This window comes from Dreissena polymorpha, chromosome 14 (genome assembly GCF_020536995.1).
Source record: "Dreissena polymorpha isolate Duluth1 chromosome 14, UMN_Dpol_1.0, whole genome shotgun sequence".
NCBI lineage: Eukaryota > Metazoa > Mollusca > Bivalvia > Myida > Dreissenidae > Dreissena > Dreissena polymorpha.
The window spans coordinates 72,030,109-72,048,954 of NC_068368.1; the positions used below are offsets into that span (position 1 = coordinate 72,030,109).

An 18,846-nucleotide genomic window follows, 5' to 3' on the forward strand; every position below is an offset into this window, starting at 1 on the left:
CAATGAAAACAATCCACGCGCCTATGTCCGTGGCTGCGCGTGGTTTGCACTTCCTATGTACATTGCAGCGTCAATCTGGAATATAGTAGAAGTTTCACTTACAAAAGCATCGAATAAAAGGGTAAATAAAATTTAAATTTTGTGTATATTATTTTTATGTTATTATGGTTATTATATTTGCATGTTACTTGAAGTATTTCTTTGGCATGATAAGAAACCGGCGTAAAACGCATTGTTTGCATTGGTGGGTGGGGAAGCGGTACATTTTCAAGTGTTGTCGTTTGTTTATTTGAAAAAGCAGTTGCCAATAAAAATTAAGCACCTGCAAGTTTTTGTATGAAATGCTCATGTGGAACGACTGGAACTATTTGTTTGCAATAATATAAATATTTGAAGGAAAGTTGGCCCAACGCAGACTCAAACACAAGTTGGAAATACCACAAAAACACTTTCAGGGGACTAACCAAAATAACCACCTTGTTATTACCAGGGGATACCAGTTGCAATAATTATCCCTTGCCAGAGGCGGAGGGATATTGTTTTGGCGTTGTCCGTCAGGCTGTCCGTTGTCCGGCACTTTTGTGTCCGGAGCCATATCTTGGATGTTCTTTGGCGGATTTCATTGAAACTTTGTATGAGTATATATATGCATTAGAGGATGATGCACGCCAAATGGCATTGTACACCATCTGTTAAAAACAGAGTTATGGTCCTTTGTATCTTGAAAAAATGCTTTTTACTATAGGCACTTTTGTGTCCGGAGCCATATCTTGAAAGTGCTTTGGCGGATTTCATTGAAACTTGGTATGAGTATATATATGCATAAGAGGATGATGCACGCCAAATGGCATTGTACACCATCTGTTAAAAACAGAGTTATGGCCCTTTGTATCTTGAAAAAACGCTTTTTACTATAGGCACTTTTGTGTCCGGAGCCATATCTTGGAAGTGCTTTGGCAGATTTCATTGAAACTTGGTATCAGTATATATATGCATAAGAGGATGATGCACGCCAAATGGCATTGTACACCATTTGTTCAAAACAGAGTTATGGCCCTTTGTATCTTGAAAAAATGCTTTTTACTCTAGGCACTTTTGTGTCCGGAGCCATATCTTGGAAGTGCTTTGGCGGATTTCATTGAAACTTGGTATGAGTCAGGGCCTTGCCGGGGCGCTTGAATTTCGAAATCAGAGTCCCCGGGGCGCTTGTAATTTTCCGATCAGTGTATTCTTCAGTAAAAGAAAGTGGACATTGTCAAAAAAAATCAAGGTTTCCCTATCAGTGTATCAATATTCCCTGTTTTAAAAGAGCACTCGGTACCTACTTTCACAAGTAATGGCCATAAACACCACATGGGGTAATAGATAATCCACTGAAAAGAGAATAGCATGACGCGCGTATCGATTATTCTAGCCACATTACACGGTCATTTAAATGCTGACAAGGATGTATCTGGTAACTTTCCAGTCGTCAAACTGTGAAGTTCATCGTCCATCGGTTACGCGAATGCTTATGAGGGCGGGGTTAACTATCGACCATTATTTTTGATTGACGGCATGAAGTAAGAGTTTATCGCAGCTTGATTAGCAAGTAGTTGTACCATTTGAGTAATATAAAACCGGTAATTAGTACAGAACATTAAAGACGGTTTCGGGCATCATCATCACACCTTTTTACTGTAAACAAGTGTTACCTATGACTCATAATTAATACAAGAAATTAATTGCAAGTAGTAAACAATTAATTATTATAGCGGTTACAATTATGTGATAACAATTTATTTAATTCCAGTACGTGTATATTTCAACATGCCCATTTTTAGAACTGATTCACCTCGTTTTTCTGACAATTATTCGACACGTAATGCGCTTTAACAAATTTTCGTTGAATTAATTACGCACACTTGTAAATGTTTCGTCAGATAATCGATAGTTAGAAGACTGATGATGGCAACCGGCCGTGATCCTCGTGGACAACGTGAATTTCATGCATAATTCCGTCAAAACATTTATTCAACTCGTAAAGTGTGTAAACAAATTATCGTTGAATTTATAACGCAACGGTTAATATTTGTTGAAATCTCAAATGGGAATAATTAAATTTGTAATCCGAAACCCATTACCGTAAGTCGATGTTAACGCGTTTTTAATCCAAACACACTTCCGAATGTAAATGTTACCGCAACGTTAAATATTTTTGCTTCAAATTTGCAGGCCTCAACACTAACGGTGGTCTGGGGACCCGAGGCCCCCAGATTTTGGCGAGGACCACCAGTTTTTTCAAGCTGGGTGGTCCTCCGGGAACCCTAAATTTATAGAACCACTTTGTCTTGATTGACCATTTGAATTTTTAAAAGTGCCTCCAATTTTTAAAGAGAGGCGTATAAAAAAAAATCGGTAAAATCTTATCCGTAAATGTACTGCGAATCGAAAGCACGCGACTGAGCATTAGCGGCCAGCGTCTGTCAGTTGTAAATATTGATTTTCGACGATGTAAGCGACCTACAGTGCAGAGAATATATTGAAATCTCTGAAGCGTGTAAGTGTTACAAACGGTGTTTTTACTGCTATAGTCAAGTTTTATGGGGGTTATTATCGGATTATTAATGGCTCCTTTATGATATTGAGCCCCCCAAAAAGTAACATTGGGACAAACTGTCACGACGATCAGTAATTATAATAATTATTAGGGCCGCTATTTCTTTAATCAAAACCATAGGCGATCGGGCTGGCAAAAGCATTTAATTTCTCCTCAAAAACACATGCCGATAAACACTTTTTTCTACAGGTATTTGTGAGCATTTCTGTTTAATAGTTCCATTGTTATTATGACCTTGGAAGGATATAATTTGATTAAGACACCAACAATTTCTGAAATAAAAAGTATATCGTTCACTTGGTATACTATATTTCGGATATGTTAAAATTCGGACATTTAAAGATAGTGACATGTATGTGTTTGTTTGTTGTTGATAGTTTGTAAAAAAAATATGCTTTATGTTATTTCAGGCAACTAGAATAGATGGTGGTAATTATCTGGGCCTTTCTGTCAGGAAATAGGCGTGATCAACTATAATTTAATTGATCCTGAAAATCATCCACCACTAACAGAAAACGTTTTAACAACAGAAGCTGATGTATGACATGTCCAAATGACCATATATAACTGTTTAACAAATTAAGTGAGATGATTTATTTTCTGATGTTTTATATTTCTTTTTCCCTTTCAAATGATGTAAATTGGTGTGATTTTCTGTTTAAATAATTAATTTTGAAACATTTAGGCAGCATACTGTTTAATACATTGAAGTTAACATTGTTATATTATTTTGGTTATCTGTGTTGTTTATCAAGTTGAAAAAAATGGTATTTATATACAAATAAAGCTTATTAAGACTTATGAAGGTATGACTTATGAAGGTACATATTGTTTTTTATGTAATAATATACTTTTTAAAGTGATAATATAGGCAATGACATTAATGTAGTAAGGTTTCTTTAAATGATTGTTCTTATTAATAAGGTTGGAATAATCGACAGTTTTCACGGCGCGAAAAAGTTGCAACAAGTTTTGTTGAGCCAGTGAAACCCCTGAATGCGCGTAATTACCTTTTATTTCTTAAAAGTTTATAATAAGAACTTCCGAAACGCTAAGTTCTGGCGGCGAAGGGCAATGCTGAAGATGATAATGCTGATGATGATTATGACAAGGATGACGATGCTTATGATATTAATGAAATACATGATATCAAAAGTTAACAAGACAAGGTTATGAGCTTTTAATGGGTCTGCTTTAAATGGCAACAGAATTGAATATAGGAAATAAAAATGTGTACTAGTATAATTCTTGTACTTATTTGCCCATACGCCAAGTGTAGCTGTGTGTTGAAACAAGAGGACTCCCTAGTTTTGGTGAGGGCCACCAAAAGTTGAAAGTAGGGTTCCCTCCGGGTTACCTGTCAAAAAAGTTAGTGTCAAGGCCTGATTAGCAGTGCAAATTTATTTTGTGTCGAATCTTTTTCTCAATTAAAAAGAGCGCGAAAATTATGCAGCATGTACAACGTCGCGTCTATTGCATACCAATGGCGTGTATTGAGCGTTTTAACAAGCACACAACAGGTCAGGGAATTGACGCATATTCAGAGGCAATATTTCATCAAATCTATAAATAGTCACTTAAAAAATGGCAAGGTTTGTGTTAAAGAAATAACTGAAAGCTTTTATCGTAAATATTTACCAGAAAGAGATTGATGAAAACGGAATAAACGGGATTATCGGGTAATAAATAGAAACTTGAAAAATAGTAAGTATACAGTAATAGTAATTTTTTTGAAGAGTCATAGCGCACCAAATGACGTCTTTTCACGCTGCTTTTTTTAGTTATAACGCACCACAGAACGTGAATTGACACGTTAAATTTAAAAAAAATCAACGTCGGGATCGGACACACGAACCCACCCCCGGGGCGCCTGAACAAATTCCTGGGGAAGGCACTGGTATGAGTATATATATGGATAATCGGATGATGCTCGCCAAATGGCATTGTACACCATCTGATAATAACATAGTTATGGCCCTTTTTATCTTCAAAAAAATGCTTTTTTAGTGTCAAATATAAAACTTTTGTGTCCAGAAGTATATAGGCGGGGGATATCAATTCAACAAATTTGCTTGTTCAACTATCAGATAGAGTTGCAATGCACTGTTAATGTTCCATAGGTGCAAAATGTGATCACCTAACAAGAGCTAAGGAACACTGAAACTGCAAAAACTAATCAACATGTACCTGTCTAAACCACAAACTCATGCAAATGATACCATGAAAGCTAGAAATAATTTCTTTTTATTTATTTTATTTGGGACGATTGAACTTTACCGGTACGCAACACTTAACATCAAACAGCGTACCCTAACCCTTAACACCTTACACATAGCAACTAACACAACACCTTATAATCTTTTTTATCCTATATATTTCCTTAGTATCGGGGGCTACCGCCCCCCAAACCCCTGCTTTGTTGGTTGTGGTAGACACTGCGTACTGGTAAATTTCAATCTAGCCTTTTATTTTTAGCTCAGCTGTTTTCAGAGAAAACCCGAGACACAGGCACTTGAATTTTTTTTTTGGTCCTTATATATAATAGGAGAAAAGGTATCCAACGATGATTTCACAGGTGTATTAAATAACACAATGCAACAGCATAAAAGATCAAACAATGTACACATATGCCATTGTGGTTACCAGCAGGAAGCGTCCATCTATGATAAAACACCTTTTATTTGATGAAAATCGTCCAAGTATGTCCAAAACAGCCAAAAAAATCAAAAATAGCACCCCAGAATGAAAGTGTGTAATTCCGGACGTCCAGCTGTCAGTAATGAATGAAGGCGATTTTCGGCATTAGGCCTCAACCTTATGAGGTAGTCACTGCGCGAGAATAACGAGCTTGTGAAGCAGAAAATGTAAGAAATGTTTTAAGTTCAAAATAATTTAAAAGTTAGTCAAAATTAAATGGTTAACCAACATACGGCTGATGATGCAACCTGTACAAAAATACCTGCTTCTTTTTCAGTTTAGTGCAAGATGAGACTTTTCCAGCTTGGATTAGCGCTGGTGTTGGGGATCCTGTTGGTATCCTTTGGGGTCCAGGCTGAGTTTGATGACGATGATAACCTTGAAGATGGAGTAGTGGAAGATGAACCAGTACCAGGCCCTGTCACTGTTGAAAAGGTCGGTCAAACATCTGTATCCTCATACTTTCATATATTATTCCATGTATATGAAATATGTAATTGCAGGGCATTGCTTTGGCTTACTTTATTAGCTCAGCTGTTTTCGGAGAAAACCCGAGGTATTGTCATAGCCAGGCGGCAGTGCCAGCTTGCCGTCCGCCCGGCGTCATGCTAAAACTTTGACATTTTGCTCTAAAATCAAAGTGCTTCCACATACAACTTTGAAACTTCATATGTAGATGCACCTTGATGAGTTCTACATGCCAAACCAATTTTTGGGTTACTAGGTCAAAGGTCATGTTACTGTGACCTCTAAAAAAAATAATATTCAGACAAGCTTTCATTTATTAAAAATGCACCCACAGCCGAGCAATGGCACCCGTTAAGCAGTGCTCTTGTAGAAGTCATTCGGTCATATTCCCAGCGGCAAAAAGTATATTTTTTCCCCAAACTCGGCCCTAAAATTGTTAATTGATGGTTTGACTTTCACATGTTTGGAAATAGAGTTGTAAAAAGGTAGAAATTATGAGTTTTTAATTTGTGCCATGCATTTAAACTATCTTTTTGTGCCAGTGTTTTTTTTCACCTATAGGGGAATGGTGGCGGGGCCCGTCCAAAGGGGAAAACGCGTTGTTTTTTAGGAAAAGGGGAAAATTAAAAATTCACTCTTTTGTATGTTATGATATTTATTATATGAATACACATGTATGTATGGATGTAATATTCACAGCTGAATTTCTCTGTCCTTTTTCTTAAAGATATATCAATGATTTTTCAACATTAGTTTCAGACAGTTCAGCCTTCGTGCACAGTCTCAGTTTTCCTAGCCATTTTGAGTCTAATTGGGATATTTTAATCAATAAAATGGCAAATTTGAGCATTTTTTATCAATAAAATGGACCAAATTGGAATGTTTTTATCAACAAATATTGACACAATAAAGATACATCAGGTCTTTTCCTGGCCATTTTGAGAAAAATGCAATTCATATGAAAAGTCCACAGATGTGGGAAAAACTACCGTAATTTAATATAACTCTTTATAATAATTCAAAATCATATTAATTTTTTATATACTTTGTTAGTTGTTTATGAAATTAATTTGAGATATATTTTTATATCATTAGAGAGTTCTTTGCAATAAATTTTTATTTTTTATTTTTTTTTTTTTTTAACTTTTGGAGGGGATTTTTTCTACAAAATTGGGGGAAAATATATACTTTTTTAGGGGACCGAAATTGCCATAAAAAAACACTGTGTGCTAACAATGATCTTCTATATGTAAGTTATACATATATATTATTATTGTAAAAAAGTTATAAATAAATATTATTTTCCCAATTTGACATCGAATAGACTATACATTATCCAATTTTATGGGTATAGGTCATATTCCCACAATGATCAGAAAAAGCTATGCATCAAGTCAATGACACCATTTGCTACATGTACCTTTGAAGGTTAATAGATTTTTATATGTTGCTAAACTTACATTTCAAAATGTAAAATTTAACTTAATTATAATTGTGTATCATATTTTTCAGCAAAGATACCAGGCACCCAGTCTTCAAAAGAAACCATTCTTTGCAGAATCTTTTGACAGTGAAGAAGACTTCAAGAAAAAGTAAGCTTTTGTGAAGGAATAGGTTAAGATTAAATTTTTTTTAAATCTCATGTGCTTTTTAGTCCCCTATTGGTTTCACTGGAGAGACTTATGGTTTGCGTTCTGTGTGTCTGTCTGTCAGTCCGTCAGTCTGTCTGTCACGCTTTTCAGGATCCTGCAATAACTTTAAAAGTTCTTCATATTTTTTCATGAAACTTGAAACATGGACAGATGGCAATATGGAGATTATGCATGTCATTTTATTCTATTCCTATGTCAAGAATTCTGGTTGACAACAAATAGACTAGAAATGTTGCTGACAATGGTGGATCCTGCGATAACCGGTAGGGGACTTTTATTGCTTGGCAACCATGTAACAATGTAGTAAAAAGTTGCAGCTTTCAACAGACATACATTTCATACATTCAGCTACAGACATATAAACATTCTTGATCTTATATGAAATTTTCTGTCAAAATGAAAAATCAGCAACCTCTAACACCACAGCCGTTTGAAGATACACTTGCACATCATGGACCCAAAGATATGTTGCTAGAAAAAAAACACATGATCTACATTAAATGCAAGCAAACCATGTAATGGGGTATGCAAACTTGCTGATTAATTTTTGAGTAACATTTTGCCTCAAACCGTTCTGATTTGCTTGTTAAGTAGAGTGCAGGATCATCAAGTCCAACTCCCAGGGTTTGTCAGATAACTTCATGCTTGTGTCGAGGTTTTGGTATAGTTTGTACATTGATAAATCTGGTAAAAAAATTAGACACAACAAAATCGAAAACTGAAAACCTATCTGTCCCCTTGCAGGTGGACATCCTCCCAGGCCAAGAAGGACAACATAGAGGAGGAGCTGGCAAAGTATGATGGCAAGTGGTCCCTGGAGGAACCCAAGGACTCCGCACTGATTGGAGACCTGGGACTCGTACTCAAGGTGGGACATGATGCAGACATTAATTGTTTTAACCTTACCTCTCAGATACACCCTTTGACATGTGTAGTTCCTTAGAAAATTAATATATTCAAGTATAAAAGGCTTAATATCCAACCCTAAATTACTAATGAGCATCAAACCCCATAAAGCCGTTTTTGCTGTGATTCTGAACTGGAATGGGCATAGGCTAGTAACCTTGATCAGAATGCAATCATTTTTAACAAGAACATTTTTCATTTGTGTGACTAAATGTATTGAATATTTACTATCTTAATTGTATTGAATTAGTACCTGATGGGAACCTCAAAGACTTTGGGACCACTGACAATTCTGCAATTTCAATAGTTTTTTCAGATTATTTTTTGTCAATAATAGTCTTGCGCAAATTCAGAGCATGTAATGTTTTTTAAGCAATTTTAATGAATTTGTTCCCATTTGCTATATTTTAAAGCAGAGCAGACAAAAATGTTTGGAATATATGGAATCCCAATTCTATTTATTTGTAGTCTTTTGGTATAATTTATATTTATGATGATTATGTATTATGTTTAATAAATATTTGTATTCAGGTTCTGATTAAGGATCCATTCTCAGATGTCAACATTGCTGCATTATTATCCCCTGCCATAGGCGGAGGGATATTGTTTTGGCGTTGTCCGTCCGTCCGGCACTTTTGTGTCCGGAGCCATATCTTGGAAGTGCTTTGCCAGATTTAATTGAAACTTGGTATGAGTATATATATGGATAAGAGGATGATGCACACCACATGGCATTGTTCACCATAGGATAATAATGGAGTTATAGCCCTTTGTATCTTGAAAAAATGCTTTTGTGTGTGTCCGGAGCCACATCTTGGAAGTTCTTTGACTGATTTGATTGAAACTTGGTATGAGTATATATATGGATAAGATGACGATGCACGCCAAATGGCATTGTACACCATCGGATAATACAGAGTTATGGCCCTTTGTATCTTGAAAACATGCTCTTTTTGTGTGTCCGAAGCCATATATTGGAAGTGCTTTGACGGATTTCATTGAAACTTGGTATGAGTATACATATGGATAAGAGGATGATGCACGCCAAATGGCATTGTACACCATCAGATAATATCGGAGTTATGGCCCTTTGTATCTTGAAAACATGCTCTTTTGTGTGTCCAGAAGTATAATGGCGGGGGATATCAATTCAACGAATTTGCTTGTTCAAGTAAGATTGGCACATATTTGTAAATTTTGAAATATACAAAGATTTTGAACATCATCTTTATTATGCTCCCCCCCAAAAAAAATTGGGGGGAGCATATAGTCACCACACGTCTGTCCGTCCGTGTGTCCGTCCGTCCGTCCTTCTGTCTGTCCGTGCAAAATTTTTGTCCGGGCTATTTCTCAGCAACTAATGACCGGAATTCAATGAAACTTTATGGGAAGCTTCAGTACCAAGAGGAGATGTGCATATTATCAGCTGGTTCTGGTGGGATGATTTTTCACAGAGTTATGGCCCTTTGAAATTTTCCATTAACTGTACATATAGTGCAGTTCTTGTCCGGGCTATTTCTCAGCAACTAATGACCGGAATTCAATGAAACTTAATGGGAAGCTTCACTACCAAGAGGAGATGTACATATTATCAGCCGGTTCTCGTCGGATGATTTTTCACAGAGTTATGGCCCTTTGAAATTTTCCATTGTACATTTAGTGCAATTCTTGTCCGAGCTATTTCTCAGCAACTTATGACCAGAATTCAATGAAACTTTATTGGAAGCTTTACTACCAACAGGAGATGTGCATATTATCAGCCTGGATATGATCATTGATTTTTATGCCCTTTCGAAGAAAAGGGGGCATATAGTTTTCGCACTGTCCATCTGTAAGTCTGTCTGTCTGTTAGTCTGTCCCTCTCACACTTTTCGTGTCCGCTCTCTTATTCAAATAGTTTTCATCCGATCTTTACCAAACTTGGTCAGAAGTTGTATCTAGATAAAATCTAGGTCAAGTTCGAATATGGTTCATGCAGGGTCAAAAACTAGGTCACGGGGTTACTTAGTGCATTTCAATAACCACTTTTCGTGTCCGCTCTCTAATTCAAATAGTTTTCATCCGATCTTTACCAAACTTGGTCAGAAGTTGTATCTAGACAATATCTAGGTCAAGTTCGAATATGGGTCATGTTGGTTCAAAAACTAGGTCACGGGGTCACTTCGTGCATTTCAATAACTTCTATCAAAGCGTTTATTGGGGGCATATGTCATCCTATGGAGACAGCTCTTGTTCACAGAGTTATGGCCCTTTGAAATTTTCTATAAACTGTACATATAGTGCAATTCTTGTCCGGGCTATTTCTCCCTAACTACTGACTGGAATTCAATGAAGCTTTATGGGAAACTTAACTACCTTGAGGAGATGCGCATGTTATTTGTGGGTTCTGGTTAGATGATTTATTTAGAGAGTTATGGCCCTTTGAAATTTTTAAGTTGCTAAACCATCCATCGTATTATTTTGTCCAAAGTTATGGCCCTCAAGACGTTTCCTTTTATCTGAATATATAGTGCAATATTGTGACAAAAAAACTTTGGGGAGCATCACCAGTCTCCGACGGTTTCATGTAATTAAGCGGTTTGAATATTAATCTTGGATATCTGTTGACTATGATGAACAATGTTGTGCTAGTTATCAATTCTATTATTCATCTTAATCTTTCTGTATGTGCATGGTAGTAACATGCTTGTACTTATTTAAAGAATTATTCAGGTCTGACTTGAAAATGCTAATGTGGTTCAAAGAAGGGAATGCTTGTGCATAAATTTTGCTGTTTTAATCATTCAGACAAAAGCCAAGCATCACGCAGTAGCCAGCAAACTAGACAGGCCATTTGAGTTCAAAGGGAAACCATTTATAGTCTCGTAAGTTTACTCTCTCAGTTACTCTCTCCGTGTTAATGTAACCTTGTATGTATTTATGTTTTTGGTCTGTAATAACCTCTGATTACATAAATTTTTTGCAGAACAACAAACCCCAAAAGTAGCCATGAACAGGATAATAAACTAAGCGTGCCAGTAGCCTCAGTTAGCCTATGGAAATATAACTCTTCAAATTAATGCATGTGCATGCATGTCTAGTTTTAAACTTGTTTTCAAAACTCTGTTACTGGTGTTCTTGCAAAATCAAAATGTTTTTCTGAATTTGATTGCTTGTGTCTTACTATTGTAAATGTGCTGTCTTATGACCTGCAAACTGTGATCAAAGTAACATCAATCATGTGTATGAAGATATTAGGGTAGATGGTATTTTTGTATCATTAGAATAGAACATTTATATTTGCTAAATCAAGAACATGTTTGCATGGCGAAAGTTTTCAAGGTCATACATTTTCAACTTTAAATCATGTGTTTGTATTTCAGATATGATGTGAAGTTCCAGAATGGCATTGACTGTGGTGGTGCCTATGTGAAACTTCTGACCAAAACTGACAAATTTGAACTAGTAAGACACTGGTACATGTATTAATATCGGTGTTATAACTAGTATTAGGACCTTATTTGCTTACCTTTGTTCTTTTGAAACTTTATTGAGAATTTTGAAGTTTTTCTCAGAACATCTAGGGGTCCGCCCCACATATAAGGGGTCGTAGTCTTGTTTGCTCCTGCTAATTTATATTCCTGGATATGGTGGTAGGATAATGTTGTTTAATTACTTTAATTACTTTTCTTGTTTTGCTGAAGTCTTAATCGCCAGAAAAATATGAATATGATTTTAGGCTTTATCAATGACGTAACAAAATGCTCAACATGAAAATTTACCTGTATGTATAATAAACAATTTATGTCAGATACAATAGTATCAATAGAATAGTAGCATCAAAGACGCTCAACCAAAATTTGTTCTTTTGTCATAAGCAAGTTGTGAATAAGTTGATTCCATAGTGAGTGATGAAATATGTTAAAGCTGGATCTGTAAAAGCATTCTGAGATTTGCTGACCACTTCAATGAGAAGGTAGTTTCTTTCCCAGTGCAGTTTAATTGTTTCAGAATCATTTCCCTAAATTGTTTTGTATCCTTTCAGAAATCATTCCATGATAAAACACCATATACAGTGATGTTTGGACCTGATAAATGTGGTTTGGATCACAAGGTACAATTATAATTTAATACAGGTTCATATTGTATATTCAGGAAATTTCTTGTTTTTGAAATGAAAAATGTTTGTCAGTACAGTTTTCATACATCGTTAGAGTCTATAAATGATTTAAACTTTATACTGCATGATTTTTACTTTCTAGGCAACTTACAGTGGTTTATTTGAGTACAGAAAGTTCCTTAGCCAGAGTGTATTTGAAGCAGAAATAAGTGCCACACTCTAAAACTATATTTCGTTGTCTATTGTTTCTTTAAATTGTTATACATATACATAGTATGGCCCATGGCAAGTGATTGCCATTTCTGTATGCATTGGAGATTTTTTCTGTGACCTTTGATTCCAAGTTTTTATGCCCCCGGTATGGTGGCATATAGCAGTTGAACTGTGTGTCCATCTTTCTGTCGAGCATTCTGTTTTCCGGAGGTTTTTTACGCAACGCTTTCAGAAATTGAGCTCATTTTTGGTATGTGAGTCCACCTACAGGACTACAAATTAAGTGGTAAATTCGTTCTGGATTATTAGTAGCTCGACTCTTATATATGAAATATATATAGTGAAGCTATCCTACTCACCCCGGCGTCTGTGTGAGCGTCTGTGTGAGCGTCTGCGTTAGCGTCTGCGTTAGCGTCTGCGTTAGCGTGCAAATGTTAATGTTTTCGTACTACCCCATATATTTTCTTTGTCCCTTGACATATTGATTTCATATTTTTGCATACTTGTTTACCAACATGACCCCAACCTATAAACAAGAGCAGACAACTCTATCAAGCATTTTGTCATAATTGAGGCCCCTTTTCCACTTAGAATATGCAGCAAATGTTAACAGTTTTCGTAATGCCCCATTTATTTTCATTGTCCGTTGACATATTGCTTTCATATTTTGCATACTTGTTTACCAACATCACCCCAACCTATAAACAAGAGCAGACAACTCTATCAAGCATTTTGTCATAATTATTGCCCCTTTTATACTTAGAATATGCATATTATTGATAAATCTATGTTTAAGTTTGCGTACTACCCCAAATATTTCCTATATCCTTTGACATATTGCTTTTATATGTTGCATACTTGTTTACCAACATGACCCCAACCTATAAACAAGAGCAGACCACTGTATCAAGCATTTTGACATAATTATGGCCCCTTTTACACTTACATAATTGAACATTTTGCTTAAATTGCCATTACTTTTTTATTTATGATCACATTTTATTATTTTGTTGACAAAACAACACACCCCACATTATACCACCCTCTCACCCCCACCCCCCTTATTTTTTTTGCAAACATCATCTAATAAATTACCCCACCCCACATGATACCCCCCTCTCCCCCCCTACCCCCCCCAAAAAAAAATAAAATATTTTTTTCCTTTTTTTATTTTTGAAAGATCGTCTAATAAATTATTGAATGTGAACAATTTCCCATTGATGGCTTACGTTATACTGTCAAGCACTCAAATAGTCGAGCGCGCTGTCCTCTGACAGCTCTTGTTAGCTCATTTTTTTTTGAAAAAAAAAAAGAGCTATTGTCATCACCTTGGCGTCGGCGTAGGCGTCCGGTTAAGTTTTGCGTTTAGGTCCACTTTTCTCAAAAAGTATCAATGCTATTGCATTCAAACTTGGTACACTTACTTACTATCATGAGGGGACTGGGCAGGCAAAGTTAGATAACTCTGGCATACATTTTGACAGAATTATGTGCCCTTTTTATACTTAGAAAATTGAAAATTTTGGTTAAGTTTTGCGTTAAGATCCACTTTTCTCAGAAAGTATCAATGCTATTGCATTCAAACTTGGTACACTTACTTACTATCATGAGGGGACTGGGCAGGCAAAGTTAGATAACTCTGACATGCATTTTGACAGAATTATTTGCCCTTTTTATACTTAGAAAATTGAAAATTTTGGCTAAGTTTTGTGTTTAGGTCCATTTTATTCCTTAAGTATCAAAGCTATTGCTTTCATACTTGCAACACTTACTAACTATCATAAGGAGACTGTGCAGGCAAAGTAATGTAACTCTGACTGGCATTTTGACAGAATTATGTGTCTTTTTATACTTAGAAAATTGAAAATTTTGTAAACTTTTGTGTTTAGGTCCACTTTATTCCTACAGTATCAAAGCTATTGCTTTCATACTTGCGACACTTATTAACTATCATAAGGGGACCGTGCAGGCAAAGTTATGTAACTCTGACTGGCATTTGGACGGAATTATGGGCCCTTTATACTTAGAAAATTGAAAATTTGGTTAAGTTTTGTGTTTTGGTCCACTTTACCCCTAAAGTATCATAGATATTGCTTTCATACTTGGAACACTCGCAAACTATCATAAGGGTACAGTAAAAGGACAAGTTGCATAACTCTGGTTGTCATTTTTACGGAATTATGGCCCTTTTTTGACTTAGTAACTTTGAATATATGGTTTAATTTTGTGATTCGATCCACTTTACTTCTTAAGTATCAAGGCTTTTGCTTTCAAACTTCAAATACGTTCATGCTATCATGAGGTTACTGTACCTGGCAAGTTGAATTTTACCTTGACCTTTGAATGACCTTGACTCTCAAGGTCAAATTATTAAATTTTGCTAAAATTGCCATAACTTCTTTATTTATGATTAGATTTGATTGATACTTTGACAAAACTACTCTTACCTGACATACCACAATAGACTCCACCCAAACCATCCCCCGTGCCCTCCCCCCCCCCCCCCCCCTCCCCCCCTATTTTTATTTTTTTTTAAGATCATCTCACAAACGACCACCACACCCTCACACTATACTCCCCCCCACCCCACCCCCCCCCCTCCCACCCCACCCACCCCAATTTTTTTTTTTTGAAACGGTACAAAAACACAAATTTATTATATTATTATATAATATTTTATTATCTGATGTTTGAAATACCGTCCAACCATCGCACCCAAGAATCCCCCCACCCCCCGTCCCCCCACCAGAATCCCCCCCCCCCGCTAATTTTTTTTTTTTTTTTTTAAGATCATCTCACGAATTACCACCACACCCTAACACTATACCCCCCCCCCCCCCAATTTTTTTTTTAAAACGCTTAAAAAACACAAATATTTATTTTTATTATTTTATGTTTGAAATACCGTCATACCATCGCACCATTGCATTTTTGGAAGATAATGTAATAAATGTCCACACCCCCACACTATACAGCCCTCTTCACTCCACCTCCCCTCCTTTGTGATTGAAAATGAGAGTCCCTTCACCTTTAAAAAGAAAATAGATGAGCGATCTGCACCCGCAAGGCGGTGCTCTTGTTTTTATAACAGTTATGGGCCTTGGACTTAGAAATGTATTCGTATTATAACTTTTCTGGAGGTTTCAGATATTGAGCTTATTTTTGGTATTTGAGTGTACCAACATGACTTACAGATGAAGTGAGTTTCGTTTTGGTCCATTGACTTTTGGCTAAGTTATGGGCCTTGTTTTCTGTAAATAGCTGCTTCAAAGCGCAATAGGGGCATTGTGTTTCACAACCGCAGCTCTTGTTTTTTTATGTTGTGCATTATCTCTCTGCTTAGTGATACAAAGTGTGTATTATTTATGTTTCAGCTGCACTTTATTTTCCGCCACAAAAACCCGAAGACTGGAGAATTTGAAGAGAAGCATGCTAAGAAGCCATCAGCCAACCTGGACAAGTACTTCACAGACAAGAAAACACATCTGTACACACTTGGTGAGTCTTCTGTGGGGGAAATATATCACAGTTTCCTGTTGGACACGGAAAAGCAGTATTTTTGAAGCACATATATTTAACTTACCAGTTAGCACTTGTTAATCAAGAATAGTTTGCAATTGCATTACAGTAGATATGGTGTAACCGTGTATGCCTTGCGGCTGATAGGACCAGGGTTGGATATTCACTTAAGGGGCCTTCTTATGATCTTTCTATAGACACTAAGTCTTTCCAGGCAGCAGACTCGAGAATGTTTCTATAAGCCCAATGCTATTTTATAAAATATTTTTTAACCAATCATATGCTAGGGTATTTTTTTCTGCTGATGTCCTTGTTTTTCAATTACTATTTTTACCTGTTTTGAAACTTAGTAGGATCTGTGTAAAAATGCAAAGATCTGAACTTGGGTAATCTGCCTTTCATGTTATCCATTCTCATGTCTGAATTTAAAAATGAAGGATTTAGTTGACATTTGTGATATTTCAGTGGTTAGCACAGCAAATGGTTTCATATTTGAAATGATTTATTGCAAACACTCAGACAAACAACAGAACTGCAGTGGGATAGATTTCAGTATATTAGTTTATGGAATGCTAGTGCTTTAAGTTGTCATGGTCAAAATATTAAAATAAGTTTGTTTGTTTACAGAGAGGTTCTGTTTCATATTACATGGATGTGATTTTTCCTTCTTACAGCTGATTTCCTCCCTTTCAATGTCAAACTTATTTCACAACTAGTTTGTAACTTTGCTGTATATAAAAATGAAGAGTTTAACTAAATCCTGTAAGGGAGGGGAGGTGTAGGGCATTGTCCTCCCCTTAAACAGTTCTATAATCACACCCCTGATATTAATACCAGGAGGAAGAGTTTTAAGCCATCTATGATAACTTAATGATAAGCTCCAACCCCTGTGTACAATACAACCATTTTACTGTTGAATTTGATGACTTTGTGCAAATGTTCTCAATGTACAGTTATTCTATGCGAAACTGCTTTTGAAATGACTTGTCCAACACTTGAGTGGGATTTGTGTTGTCCAGTGAATATTGAGTTTTGACTTGCTAATCATAGGTCTGGTCTGGTTGCTTTCAGTTGTGAATCCTGACAACACATTTGAAGTTCTCATAGACAACTCTGTTGTCAACTCTGGCAGCTTGTTGCAAGACGTAAAGTGAGTGAAGATATAAATATTTATGTTTATATTATTAAAATTTAATTGGTTTCAGACTACTAGATAATAAATTCCTTTAACACTGATGAAATTTCTGATATACTTTATTGTGAATATTTATTTCCCCTACCGGTGAAACCGGAGGGGACTTATGGTTTGCGCTCTGTGTGTCAGTCTCTCCGTCACACTTTTCTGGATCCTGCGATAACTTTTAAAGTTCTTCATATTTTTTTCATGAAACTTGAAACATGGACAGATGACAATATGGAGATTATGCTATTCATTTTGTTCCTATGTCAAAAATTGTGGTTGCTATGGCAACAATGCTATGGACAATATTGCTGCTTGTTCATTAATGGAATTAAGATTGTTATATGGATGTATTTTAATCCAAAGTCTTTTTAATTTAATTTGACCTCAGAAAGTCTCCAGTTTTTGTTAACTGACAGATAAATATGCAAATGAATGATAAGTAGTTTTCGTATTTAGAAATGACACAATGGGTTGTTTCTTGCACGATAAATTTACAAGCAAGTTAAGATAAAAAATGGTCGCAAAATTTATTATTTTAGTCGATATTTTAACATGATTGAAGGGAAATTACTTATTGAACAGTAGTAATTACTTATACTATAAGAGGTAAGGGTGCCCATCTGAACATGCTTGTGTTCTGTCTCCAGCCCCCCTGTGAATCCCCCCAAGGAGATTGATGACCCCAATGACAAGAAACCTGCTGACTGGGACGAGAATGAAAAGTAAGAACTGCAAACAAATTATTGTCTTTGATAAAAAACAATGTTTTCAACAATGAAATGTTTAATTAAAATTTTAAATGCTATTTATAATTCATGGTTAGCACACATACAGATAAGGCTAGCAATATGACCTATCATTCTATACTAAAATTGGATTGATAATTTTGATTGCAACTGACTGCAAAATCTAGATTTGTGCATTAAAGTTTTATGAAAGTTAGTCTTAGTTCCACTATGATTAACAATGTACAGCTATGCTGATAAGCTGCGTTTGTCTTTCAGGATTGTATTCATGATATAACTATTTTGATGAAACTGCTGACTTGTTACATGTTTGCTTGTGCATGTTGCACTGGGCCGACCAAACTTTGAGTACGGCAGTGTCTGGTGATCCTGTTGTAATTAAGTTCTGGAACACTAACTGTCAACCGGCCTCTTACTAAGACCTCCATCTTGTAGATGGTTGGTCAGGCAAAACCTGTGGATACACTACAACTTTAGCAGATTTAGTTTGAGCTGCGCTCTTGAAAAACTGGACTTAATGCATTTGCCTAAAGTGTTGTCCCAGATTAGCCTGTGCAGTCTGCAAAGGCTAATCAGGGACAACACTTTCCGTCTAAACATGTATTTTTGTTCAGAAGAAATTTCCTTTCAACAAAAAAATGCCATCAAAGCGTAAAGTGTTGTCCTGGATCAGCCTCTGCAGACTGCATATACTAATAAGGAACAACACTTAACGCACATATTCATGAAGACCTGTTTCCCATAGTGCAGCTCAATGAATACAT

The 18,846-nt window shown here is 36.0% G+C and overlaps 1 protein-coding gene across 2 annotated transcripts in view; it reads left to right on the forward strand.

Annotated features, from left to right (window-relative positions):
• Positions 1-18,846, forward strand: part of LOC127857172 (calnexin-like) — a 30,430-nt gene continuing 11,584 nt past the window's right edge. For both annotated transcript variants that reach the window (XM_052393589.1, XM_052393590.1), the window contains exons 1-10: positions 1-121; positions 5,574-5,731; positions 7,277-7,356; positions 8,161-8,284; positions 11,110-11,186; positions 11,685-11,766; positions 12,347-12,415; positions 16,009-16,132; positions 17,225-17,303; positions 17,984-18,058. In XM_052393589.1, coding sequence (XP_052249549.1) covers positions 5,585-5,731; positions 7,277-7,356; positions 8,161-8,284; positions 11,110-11,186; positions 11,685-11,766; positions 12,347-12,415; positions 16,009-16,132; positions 17,225-17,303; positions 17,984-18,058 — 857 coding nt within the window. In that variant the 5' untranslated portion in view covers positions 1-121; positions 5,574-5,584. The remainder of the gene's footprint in view (positions 122-5,573; positions 5,732-7,276; positions 7,357-8,160; positions 8,285-11,109; positions 11,187-11,684; positions 11,767-12,346; positions 12,416-16,008; positions 16,133-17,224; positions 17,304-17,983; positions 18,059-18,846) is intronic.